Below are 13255 nucleotides of genomic sequence, written 5' to 3'. Positions count from 1 at the left end.
CTCATAGCGCGGCACCGAGTGCCGCGCTACGAGCTTGTAGATCTGCTATTTTTGAAAAATTGTGAAAATGTGCGCAAATCTTTGAATATAAATACTTTTAAAGCGAACATTTTTAACTAACATCTTTGCTTCTGGGGGGTCCCTGGAACAAAATATTTTGATGGGGGTCAGCGGCCAAATACATATCCTTTTGGGGGTCCTTGACATGAAAAAGATTGAGCACCACTGATATAGAAACATACGTTTTTCAGAAAACTGTTGGGATTTAGGAGACGTGTAGAATCGGCTTCAGATCTCAATGGGTTAGGATTGAGGACATAATAATGAAAAGAATAGTCTTAGTGTAGTTTAGCTTCCCCTGGGAACTGATGCAAGGTTTTCCCTTTTGTTGTAATTCATTGGCATTAATAAAGCAATAATTTGACCCTTCAAAAAAATCATTCACACAGTCACTCGTTGACTACCTTTACAGTAGATGTTGTATAACAAAACATTGTCACGTTGACTTTGAAATCCCCTTGCATCTCAAGGGCCCTTGACTTTGATTGATTTGTTCATCTTGGTCCCCAATCACTCAAGGAGAGCAGTGATTGCAAGGAGCACATAATGTTGTGTATGCTTCCATCTCTCGTTTTTTTGTCTTGCATAATTCACCTAGGAATGCTGAAGTTAAACCCTCTGAGAGATGATAAGATATACTGTGCTGTATCCAAGAACCAACTTTGAAGATTTCATTTGACCACTGCTTATGTTGGACTACAGACAAGACAGTCAACAGATTGACTCCTTTCCTCCCTGTAGGATATTAGTTCTCAAAGTGGGGTCCGGGGACCCCCAGGGGTACTTGAGGGGGTTCCAGGGGGTCCCCAGCTAAATGATGGACAGGGACCAAATAGACCCTTATGGGTTTGTAACTCAGAGTGTACAAATGGAACCAAATGGACCCTAACGGGTCCATTTGGTTCCATTTGTACACTCTCAGAGTTAAATTAACATTGATTTTACAATATGAATTGGGGTCCCAGAGACATACATGCCATTAAATGGGGGTCCGTAGCCTAATGCATGTCAAACTGGGGGTCCTTGAAATTAAAATGGTTGAAATCACTGCTAGAGAGCCGTAAAGATTCTATTATGGGGGTCCCTGGCTTATCTTTTCAAATGGGGGTCCGCGGTCTAATCAGTGTCTATTTGGGGGTCCTTGGCACGAAAAAGTTTGAGAACCACTGCTGTAGGAGACCTAGCAGCTTGCACCATTGAGTGATATAGTCTAGTTCATAAACGAGGACCGTAGGCAGTAGGCACCCGTCTACAGTAGGCAGCCTTTAGAAATCCAGATAGAGGCACTTTGTTTTAGAAAAACTCTAATTCTAATTGATAGTCCTAATTAATAGGACTATCCCCTCAGTCTTAGTCGACCAAGATTTTGTCTGTATTTATGTATTTATCTTTTTCTATGAACATCTCTGGCAAACTCTAGGAAGACCCTTCAATAGCCAGTAGCAATTGTGAAATCAACATTAGAATATTAAGTTCTCAACCTCACCAACCTGAAAAGGCAAAAAAAAGAAAAAGCAAACAGAAACAGTTGATGAAAATAGCTGATCTACAAGCTCACAACACGTCGCAACCCGACTCATTGTGAGCTTGTAGATTGACCATTTTAGCCGAAGAGGTTTGGTGTAGAGGGAAATGAGGAGGGGACCAAGTATAGACTCACGGGGGACCCCGCCCGGTCAAAGGAGTATATAGGGTTAATTCACCATAGATTTGATTTGAGAGGCATTACTCATCTCTGAGCCTTCCATAGAAAACCTTCTGTTTACACCAGCATGTGTCTCCCAGCAACAACCTTACCACACAGCACTTGAACAGGGGGTGGAGGGTGGGCGGCTGAAACATAATTGGTAATATCACAGGGCCTGTGGCAGTAAAACATCGCTTATTTATATTTACTGCTCTTGTGTTGATTACCAACACCATCAGTATGCTGCATAGTGAGCTGATTGGACTGCAGAGGCGGGCGAGATTGATCTCTCAGCCAGTGGTGGCCTCAGTGGATAAGTGCCTACATTACTGCATGTAGTGATGCAAAATGCTTTTACTCAGGTGCCGCTAAAAACAAACGTTTTTTAACAAAAGATCTGTATTCCGATAATAATAATCATTGCTATATACAGTGTTTGTTCGGTAACAGGGGTCTCCCCATCTATCCAGCTCGTTGGTAAACAAACAGAAAATACATCTTCGCATCAGGATACCAATTTTGTCCAATCAGGAGAGAGAACCGCCCAAAAAGATCATTCATCAGCTTCAGTTTTATAGTGCTCCAGTTCCAATTGTACATGCTCATTTGTTTTGTTTCATCACTTCCAATGTCACGTCTTGTTTATCCCGCTATACCCTGTATACATTTTCTCTTCTGATTGGATGAAATTGGTATCACAACCCGAAAATGTATTTTCTTTACTAAAGAGCTGGAGAGACGGGGTGACCCCTGTTGCTGAACAAACAATGATTACTATCAGAATATTTATAGAGCTATATCGTCTCTGTCGAGTGGAAACCTCATATGTCCAAAACTGTTGCTTTTCAGGATTCAAATTCAAACACATCAAAAGTAGCAGATCTACAAGCTCAAAACGTGTCGCTTCGCACTGCGTTTCAAGCTTGTGGATCTGCTACTTTTGATGCTTTTTGGGTGACGCTGTAGTATGATCAAGTAGGGCGTTAATTTACGGGGGGAAAAATGCCCGTCAGCAACAATATAATAGTTATTTTAACAAAAACAAATATATCACTTACAACCCCTTTTAATCTTGACAGTAAAAGATTAATGAGAATCCAGTCCTGGACATTCCGTGCCTTCACGTGCCCTGGCAGAATCCCACCTGAAAGTCCAGTGTCTCTGTGCTGCATCCCTTTGTTGAGGCTGCTGGGTAGAGTTACAGAGGTCCCCTCTGCCTCCAGATTGCTCACGTTTTGTCATTTGAACTTCATGCTTTCTTTTCGCTCCCAAAGGCACGAATGTCTTTTTCCATGTTGTAATTATGTCTTCACATACTGTATAGGTGGCCCCAGGAGACAACCTGTCCCTCAACAGGAAGCAGAGTCCAGAGACCTACATCCCCAGTTTTGGTAATTACCGCCTACCTCTTCATCTTTGTTTATACTTGGGCTGGTGGGCAATATGGATAAAATCTAATAATATTTGACCAAATAGCTGTATAAATTTCTTTAAAGATAATGAAATGTTTAAAAGAAATGTGAAATTGCTATCTACAAGCTCACAACATGTTGCGATGTGACACATTGTGAGCTTGTAGATTGGCAATTTTCGCTATTTTTTTTTTTTAAGATATTGTTTTGGGGGCTTTTTGGCCTTTTTATAGTTTTCAGTACAGACAGGAAACAGGGAGAGAGAGATGGGGAAAGACATGCAGCAAAGATCGTCGGGAACGGGACTCGAACCCACGATGCGCTGTCAGGCTACATTGGAGCCTAGGTGCCCGGACCGCTACGCCAGCGGTCCGGGCCGATATTCGCTATTTCTGAAAACGTTTGACAATTTTTGAAAGTATAAGGCTTAATTGATTAAAACCAGGAGAAGACAGTGCACATATGCCATATCAACATATCACAATATCTAGTCTCATATCACAAAATGGATATAATACAGAAATATTGCCCAGCCCCAATTTATACCACATACCACATGAAGCCCAAAGGAGATAACGAGTGCAAGCCGGGATCCAAATTAGAGCAGCTTTGAATTGGATTAGAAAGCTAGCTGAGTGAAAGGAGTCACCCACCGGTCGCAGGCCATCCAAAGCTGTGAGATGATCAGAGCTGTATTCTAGTTCAACGAGGCATTACACCTTTCCGAATGTTTACAAGTGTTTGTGGAGGGGGACTATTCTGAGATTAAACATTTTCAAAGGGTCACAGAATCACAAATGAATGTGAGTTCAAATGAGTTTTGGTGTTTGGTGCCATATTTTAGCAAAGTAACATCAGCCTACTGTAATGAAATTATGTAAAATATATCAACTGAACAGAATCAAAGCTAAACAATAAAGCAATACAAGACAGCTTGGCCTCAGTCCCAGTCCCATCTTGAGCAAAGCTGCCCAAATCACAACGCTGTGTATATGGCATGTAACGCTGGCATCTTATGGGCATGTTGACCAATGTGGTGATGCTCTACATCTCCTAATGGAAATAACAATATTTATTTGTGGTGAAGTACAAAAGTGCTTCTCCACGACAATGTTGGTGTAGCTAAGAGATTGAAAGAAATGTTTTCTTAGGTAGGGCTTATCAACTACAATCCGACTTTCACTAGTGGTTAATGTCACTTGAAACATAGCAGGTGGTTCTGTTTTGTACGAGATGTGATCAATGTACTTTTGAGGAATCTAGACGGCATGGTCTTTTTTACACGTGGTGAAAACATTCAAAAGTAACGTTGAATGTAAACAGTGTATATTGCAAAGACTTGTGGCAAACAATGTTTGTAGGCTGTGTTATGTCGGTACGTAGATCCATGTCATTATGGATCTCAGACAACACAAGTAGAAGCCATCGCAGCACAGCATTCTCCCAATGTCTTATCATCTAAAGACTGCTTAACCAAGGTGGTCCCTATATTTTGGGCACATTTTCAAATATCTTAAAAATGTTTCAAATTTATTTTCCAAAAATGTGAAGACATTTAATTTTCAAAAACTTCAGGGCCATTTTTGCTATTTTTCGTACGACAAAGTATGTAGTATATGGTGTAAGCTTTAAGTGATTAAAAGTGCACCTACTACTGTTGCCATGTGGTTCTAAATGTCCACGCAATCGCAGCTCTACATCTACACTGTGATTGTGGTTTGCACATAATGTACGTGGGTGTCAGGACAGTAATATTGTGGAAGGGTGACAACATGTAATTAGAGTAAACATGATGGATTGGATGGCCTTAGGTTCAACGAGTCCCCTTCTATTGATGGGAGAGCTTTTCTACATCACTTATTGAATGTCAACATCAGTAAACATTCAATAAACAGACGGGAAGCAATATGCACCACCTTGGTATATACTAGTGGTCCATAACATAATTATATATTTTAAAATGTATTTATTGAATGTATCAAAAATATGTTTGATAAGTCCATCAAAAGCTTGAAATGAAATAGTGACATTTAATTGCTTGATACACTGAGTTCCCCGCTGTTTTGCGCACACAAAGTGTCACGCACAATGCGTTGAGCTTGCAGATTGGCTATTTTCTGTGCGTGACACCACATCGCAAATCCAGCTTTAAGTGCAGGGAGTCTAGGGGTTCGAATCCATCGTGGTGCAGCCGACTTGGCCGAGCGTCAGCCGTCTATACAAACACAATTGGCCGGTGTTCGGGGGAGGGAAGCCGGGCAGGGAGGGGGAGGATGATCTTTGTCACTGCATATATACTCCTACGGGTTGGGGCAGCACCTGTCACGGGGAATGTTCCTGGATCTTAAATCCAGCTTTAAGATCATTCATTTTTTACATTATTTTGTTAAAATAGAAATGACTGTGCGTCCTTTATATACTAAATATATAATACAGTACATATTGTTGTGGGGAGTTGGTTGGGGTGGTCCTTGAGGATTGTTTTGAAATATGCTTGTGGTCCAGAGTTCAAAAAAGGTTGAGAGACCATACCAGTGGTCTGGCATGTGTAGCCCATTGACCACAACTCACGACAGACGTGACATTACTGCTGACCATTTTCCTAAAGCATACTGTGGTTTTCGAGGAAGCAATTGGATTCCATTCATTTTGGTATGGTATGAAAATCAACTTACATCACAGACTTGCTTGAGACACATAATCCAAAACTGTGAACTTTAGGGCTTATCATTATTTTTAGTCAAAGTTAACGATATAGCTGCATTTGAATGCATTTTAAAGTGTGGGTGGATTTGGAGTTTGTGTAGCCAAAAACAGTCAATTTACAATTACAATTTAGGCATTTAGCAGACGCTCTTAATCCAGAGCGATTTACAATAAGCAAGGACAACACAAGGTAATACATCAAATGCATAGCAATGCATAGAAATAGTAATCTAGGATTACTCCCTGGAGAAAAGATTGATTTACTCTACACCACCATTGTATAACCAAGTCTAATACAGGGTAAATCAGACTAATCGATTTAGTCAATTATAAAAAATATATTCAAATTCTTTGATCGAAAGAAAAACTACCTCTCGATTATTCGATTAACCTACATGAGCAAGATTAAGTTGGTTAGTAAGTTATTAGTTCTAAATATTGTTTTTTTTATATATTTTCAGTTAATTGCCCAACCCCACTCTCTCTTAACTTGATCCTGTGACCATTTGATTACTGAGGGATTAGATTCTGTTTCTGGACACATGCTAACCGTAAGCCTCAAATGAAGATTACACCTGCACAGGGTGCACCAGAACAATGCACATCGAGCAGGATTCTCTAGATGCAGAGCGTGCTTCAGTAAAGCACGTCTGTCACATGTTACTTTGCAGTACACTTCTTTTTCCGCCTCAGTCATACACACATGCCTGCTCAAAGAAGCATGCGACCCCCTGCATAGCCAGTGTGTACAGGAGCCTGTACACAGGCAAGACTGGACTTGACCGTGTTTTGTTACTACCGGTTGCAGGAGATCAGTTTTTACCACAAACTCCAAACCACACAATCTCCCTCTTAGATTATTTCTTGTAAAATGGGTTATTCTAACCAATGTTGAACTCTGGCACTACTTGATATGAAAATGTAATGCTTGCGATCTCTACAGAAACCATATACACCAATAATACCCTCATCTTGTTATTGTAACACAAGCCAGTATGGAAGCGTTATGCAACCCTATTAGGTTACCAGTGAGTATAGCTGACCAATGTTTTCCACGTAGGTTGTGCGGAGCCCCAGAAGGCCCTGCTCTCCAGGAGAAGAGAGTCCCCGGCACGTCTCAGAAGAAGCGGAAGCCTCGACTCGGATCCTGACATATTCAAACTCACCAGCTCCCTTGACACAGATGGTGGTACGGAATCATTCCTCTCACCTTTCAACCTCAGCCAGCGACAAATCATATTTCCATTTCCTTTTTCATTATACACAATGTTTTCCCCTGTACAGAGGTCGATATTGCATGATTTGTTTCTTGTTTGTCTTTTGTCGTAGTGACGCGCAAGGCGCGTATTCTCTCCGGGAACCCCAGTGTTGAGCGCACCTTCTCCCTCCCATCCAACGCCGCGTCGCCGGGCTCCTTCCTCCTGCCGTCCTACCCGCTGGCCGCGTGCCCAGGCGGGCTGCGCACGCCGACACTGCCCCGCCGCCGAGCAGACTCCTTCCTCTCGATGTCCAACACCTGGCCCAACAAGAGAGACAGCAGCCCTCAGCAGCGAGACTCCAGCCCCTGGAGAGACGTAACAGGCAAGGAGGAAACCTGCTGAAAGCAGTGACAATGGCTATTTAAAGGGCAACATTTGAGGGGAGCTCGGGTGGCACAGGGGTAAAAAGTTCCTGTCCACCACCGACCACCGAAGAGACTAGGAGTTTGAATCCTCTGCGGTTGCATCTGGCTTGGCTTGGCCGGGCCTCCCAGGGAACACAATTGGCCGTGTTTGAGGGTGGGGAAGCCAGGCAGGGAGGGCGATCTCTGTCTCTGACTCGCTTCGATAGCAACTCTTAAAGGTTGGCCGGGCGTCTGTTTAGCAGGGAGCAGTACCGGTAGGAATAGCGTGTTCCTCCACATGCGTTACATCCTCTTTGTGAAACTCATTGTGAAAAAAGAAGCTTACTGGCAGTGGCAGGCAGGCGAGGCAGCATCACGTGTATCGGAGGAAGCATGTGCTCGCCTAGACAGTGACATGAGGCTGCAGTACAAGGTGACTTGGGAATTGACAGAACGACTAAACTGGGAGAAAAAGGAGGGGGGGAATAGAAAGTACCGGGGGGGAAAAACTATCCTGAATCTGACGTAAAACCTCTCAATGCGCTCTCTCTCAGAAGGTGCTACACACTGGTGGAGGTTGAAAAGTGTGATAGAATGATAGGAAAGTCAGCAAAGTTGCCCTTTAAACTGTGTTGTCAACTGAGTGTCAAGCATTCCCTTATATCTGTTTTTCAAAGTGACTTTAATCTTCATGCTCGTCTCATCTCTCCAGCGGACCACACGACCAGCCAGTGCTCTCCCTGGCCTCCCCGCGCCTCCCCGGTGAGCTCCGCCTCCATCTCCTCCTTCCGACGGGCCCTGAGCAGCTCGAGGACGTCCCTCCCCGTCTCGCCGGTTCTCGCCCTGGCGGAGAGGGCCCAGTCGCAGAATGGCCAGAAACCCGAGCCCCCGGCGAGCCCCTGGAACCGACAGCCGGAGAGGAACCTCGATCTGGACCTCGCCGGTCTCAACGACTCGATTCCAGAACCTCAGGAAGAGGATCCTCTGGACATGGAGGAGGTGAGCGAAGCAATGGTTTGCTTCCCCTTGAGGCTTATTCATACTTTGTCACATGACAGTGTGCTGTCTTACGACAAAAATGTTGTATGTTCGACAGAAGTGAACACAATTCAACACTTCACACAATTAACAATTTAGGCAATTATCGGACGCTCTTATCCAGAGCAATTCAGTAGTACGAAATCAGAACAAGCAGATTAAGTATGAACCCTAGTCTACAAACGACATGATACATAATCACATAAATAGTGTAAAGAGAACAATTTTGTGTTCAAGCTAAACAAACTAAATAACAAATGTGGAACATACATCTTTAGTTTTTTGTATGACATGGAGTGTGACAAAGTATGTATAAGCACTGAGGGATATAGTAAGACACTGCGCAAGTTTCAACAGTGTTCTTCAGTGCAGGGACATTAAATGTGGGTCGTTGCAGTTTGAGGAAAATAGGTTGTATACAGCGCATTCAAATTGCCCTACTTCAAATGATCCGCACTTGACATGTGACACAAGGGCTTTTGTTGTTTAACCTATTTAAACTATTTAAACCTGCTATACTTCGTTGACTGGGGTCCCCAGGGCTCTATTCTTGGTCCCCTCCTTCTTCCCCTCGACACCAAATCTCTACAAGCTCAAAATGTGTCACAGCACGATATGTTGTGAGCTTGTGGATCGACTATTTTTGCGGGATGTTCGCCTATTATGACATGCCCAGAATACGGACACTAGGGTTCATATGGTTAACCATTGATCCAGTGCATAGACTTTGAGGAACCCAGATGTGCATTGTGACTCACAATGCCGAGGAGGACAGCTGGTCTGCATTAGACCGCAGTAAACACTCGATCTTTGTGCTTCCCATGTGTCAATGATGTGCGTGCTATTTTTTCGAACAGATGCTGAATTCCCTGCGCTCACTGCGCAACAGTGCTGCCAAGAAGAGAGCCAAGATGAGCCTGAGCGGATCAGACCCGGATCCGGACAGCCCGGACTCGGCTATGAAGCTGGAGCTGGGCCTGGACTCGCCATCCAACAACTCCCCCGTGGTCACCAGTCCGGCCAGTGAGAGCGGTCTCTCTAGTTTATGCTCACCCCCCAACTCCACTGTCGCTGACCCCAAAACAAGGAGGTGAGAAGCCAAGGGACCCACTGTTTGGATCAAGCATGTATTTCACATTCATTTCTCATGACATTTTTTTTGCCACTTTCGACCAAAACATTTCCAAAAATTGGGAAAATAGCATGTATAGTTTGCGGTTATTTTCGAGCAACACTGTGCAACACTAACCATTTAAGCCCTATTTTATACTTTGTTGAAAGTACGCCAGTATTCGCAAAGCCGATGATGATGAGGCTATGTGATGACCCAATATCCATCTGGTGTTGGAACCGGTACCAAAGTTGCAAAGACTGACAGTATCCCTTCCCTTTTTGACTCCCAGATTCTTTGTTGCTGTTTTTAATGATAATGCCCAAACAAATCACTATATCAGTCTCAAGCGAATTCTTCCTTTGTTTGCGTCTTGCTGTGTGTGCATGTGAATGCATACTGTAGCTTGGCGAGCTCGTCTCGGAAACGGGGAGAGAGTGTGTGTGTGTGTGTGTGTGTGTGTGTGTGTGTGTGTGTGTGTGTGTGTGTGTGTACAAGGGAGAACAATGACGGCAGCCAGTCTCAGATAGAAGTGTGAAAGTGTGGCTGCTCTTAATTAGATGAGAGGAGGAGAACACGCCCAGTGCATGAAATGCAGATCATTTATACAATGTAAATGACGCAGACTGTAACACATCCGATACATATGATGCAACACATACTGGGTGGTGCATGGTGTAAAATGTCAGCAGTGTACCACCTTCAACATGTTAAAACAAACAGGTTCAGCAGCAAGTAGTGGAGCAGGAAGAAGGTGAAGGGTCGACCGTTATCCCTTAGAGTCTGGCAAATTGTGAGGGAAATCGATGAAGGGGATCAATGAGGCATGGAATCCATGAGAGGGTATATCTGTAAAGGCCAATATGCCTTTATGGCAGAATAATACGGGTCACGAAGCACTCACACTTGGATTCTACTGTTCATTGCTTAGATTACTCATGGTTTAATGAGGATTGTCTGATGATGGAATCCAAGTGGAAGATTCATGAAAGGAATGTGTGTTAGAAGTATCAAATATAAAGTGCATAAATCGAACAAAACAGGACAGGGCTCCATTGGGGATTGAACCCTGACCCTCCCAGTCTGGAGGTCAACAATAGGGGCAACATTCTGTCTTAATATCAAATGCCCCCCCCCCCCCCCCCCCTGGAAGCCCCCACTTTGAAAACATGTGATCCGTCCAACACACAGTGTCTCGTATGTGTGTCACATTGTCAACAGCCCTGGAAACTCTGCCTGCTCAGCGGCAAAGCCTCCCACTGCAAGAGTGCCTTCTACAAAACTCAGATGTTCCCTGTCCATGGACTTCAGCAGCTTACAAGGTAGAGGGAAGATGCTCCATTTTGTTGTGTTGTATGTTTTTACTTCAAATGTAGGCCCTCATTCCTAAACATGTTTGTGTCTCTCTCTCTCTCTCTCTAGGCTTTTCCAAGAAGGACAAAGCCTCGCCAGACGTGGGCATTATTGGCCAGAGAGTCCCTTACTCCAACGGACGGACGCTACCCGAGGACGAGGACGGTACGACGGGGCCCTCTCCTCCCCCACCGGTCAGACCGTCCTGCCGCGAACCAATCAAAGCTCTGAGGCCGGCCAAAGGTCAGTCAGTGAACCCTAAGTGTCCATTTCAAATGACGGAAGAATATCGGAGAGCTGACTTGATCGACTGATACAAGAAATGTATTTGTAAGGAGCAGACAATAGTCAGATGGGGGGGTGGGTGGGGGCGTGTGCATTTTCAGAGCATGTTTATTTTAATGATCAATCAATCAATTGTATTCTGGCTTAGATCGATAGAACTAATGTAGTATAACTTTTAAGTTCCTAATTATCTGTATCTCAATGAAAACAACATGGTTTTAAATGTAAAAGGAGTAGTTCACCCCCCAAAAAAAAACGTATTTTCTATCAATTACACGTGCCATGAAGCCTTGAATTCATGGAGATTCTTTTATTTTTGTCGCATTCCTGAGCCAATAATTTGTCAATTGGAGATTCTTTGAGTCTCCTACCGGAGACTTCGCCGGTCATCAAGTTATTGGCTTAGGAATGCGACAAAAAACAATAAATCTCCACGAATTCAAGGCTCCATGGGGTGTGTAATTGATAGAAAATAAGTAATTGTTTGGGTGAACTACTCCTTTTAATGTTATGTTATCAGTACAGTCTTAGTGTTTTGCCAATTATTTGGGGTCCCACTTGCATTACAAACACGGCCCACAGGTAGGGAATCGCTGGCGTTAGCGTAATGAATCGATATCTAATGCATTAATACTAATCTCCTGTGTCCACCAGGATGTCAGAGCTACAGCAACAGGAGCTCACCGGTCACAGACATGCCTGAAGGAGTGGTGGGAAAGGGTCAGTCATTTATAACCTCATGTCATTGTTCACTCATCTACTTATCAAGCTGTTCAAACACGGCTATGTTCTGGGTCATGGCTGTGTTTGAAAGCAGACAGACACACTGACTGCTTCCTAAGGTCCTAAGGCCCTACCCTCAAAGCCATGAAGGCCATGTTCATACTGGCAAGCTAAATAAGATCCTATTCTTGGCCTATCTAGATTGGAATCGGATTGGTTTTGATCAAGTCTGAGCAACAAAAACGCATGGAAAATTCAGATTTGAACCACATTCCTAATAGGTGGTTTGAAATGCAGTTCAAATCTGATTCCTGATTTCTGTCGTATGACACCCATCATACGTCGGAGCATAAGTTACGCATGACTCACGCCTGCTGTATGTCGTTACATGGTTACCACAATAACTAATGCAGATAGGTCAACAATGTCTGAATACACAAATCAGATCTGATCACTTGCAAATAATCGTCAGTCCTAAAGATCAGATCCGAGAAACAAATCATAAAGGCCTGCAGTCAGACCAAAGCCAAAGACTCCCAGCCATTAAGACCCGTTTCTGATGGGCCTGGCCTTCCAGCAGTTTTCTGGAACATTTGACAATTTGGCTAATTTTACAATTTTTTATAAAATAGTTTGTTGATTTCTTTTGACCACTGAATTAGTGCACGAGTAGATCACATCTGTTGTAGCTGTGTCTGCATCATCATCTCACCTGTCCTTTCCCCAGGTGTGTTTGGCTCGGCTGTCTTCTCCAGTCGTCAAGGAGTCGCTGAGATGTTTGAGCAGCAGGGGGGCGACTGCGGGGCCAAGTCCCCCTGCAGTCCCCTGAGGGCCGTCTACGGTCACGCTATGCCTGGCTGCCACCACGAAACCGACGCGTACAGCCCAGCTCCGCCAGAGCCTAAGGTTTGTCACACTGCTGTGCAGCGGTACGCTGTGGACAACAAAATGACTATGAAGCAGCGGTTCTCAAATATTTTCATGTCAAGGAAACACAAAATGATATGTATTCGGACCCCCATTTGAAAAGGTTTTGTGCCAGGGACCCCCATAACGGAGAAGATTTTCAACATTTGTCAAAAACAGCAGATTTAAAATCCTATTTTTGGCCTATCTAGATTGGAATCTGATTGGTTTGATCAAATCTGAGCAACAAAAACGAATGGAACCCATAACACATAAAAGAGAAGATTTTTCAACATAAACAGCAGATATACGAGCTTACAACGCCTTGCATTGTGACACATTGTGAGCTTGTAGATCGGCTATTTTCGAAT

General features: G+C 43.8%; 1 protein-coding gene across 1 annotated transcript in view; it reads left to right on the top strand.

The window, feature by feature from the left end:
- togaram1 (TOG array regulator of axonemal microtubules 1) overlaps positions 1–13255 on the top strand; it is a 32765-nt gene that overhangs the window by 2280 nt on the left and 17230 nt on the right. The window contains exons 2-10 of the mRNA XM_084044427.1: positions 3072–3138; positions 6926–7054; positions 7195–7446; positions 8181–8467; positions 9364–9596; positions 10839–10939; positions 11040–11213; positions 11910–11975; positions 12706–12884. Of these exons, the coding sequence (XP_083900553.1) occupies positions 3072–3138; positions 6926–7054; positions 7195–7446; positions 8181–8467; positions 9364–9596; positions 10839–10939; positions 11040–11213; positions 11910–11975; positions 12706–12884 (1488 nt within the window). The remainder of the gene's footprint in view (positions 1–3071; positions 3139–6925; positions 7055–7194; positions 7447–8180; positions 8468–9363; positions 9597–10838; positions 10940–11039; positions 11214–11909; positions 11976–12705; positions 12885–13255) is intronic.

Source organism: Gymnoscopelus microlampas (genome assembly GCF_963454915.1).
Source record: "Gymnoscopelus microlampas genome assembly, chromosome: 20".
Taxonomy (NCBI): Eukaryota; Metazoa; Chordata; class Actinopteri; order Myctophiformes; family Myctophidae; genus Gymnoscopelus; species Gymnoscopelus microlampas.
Note: the sequence above shows the minus strand (reverse complement) of the source record. Positions and strands in the feature narration are given on the sequence as shown.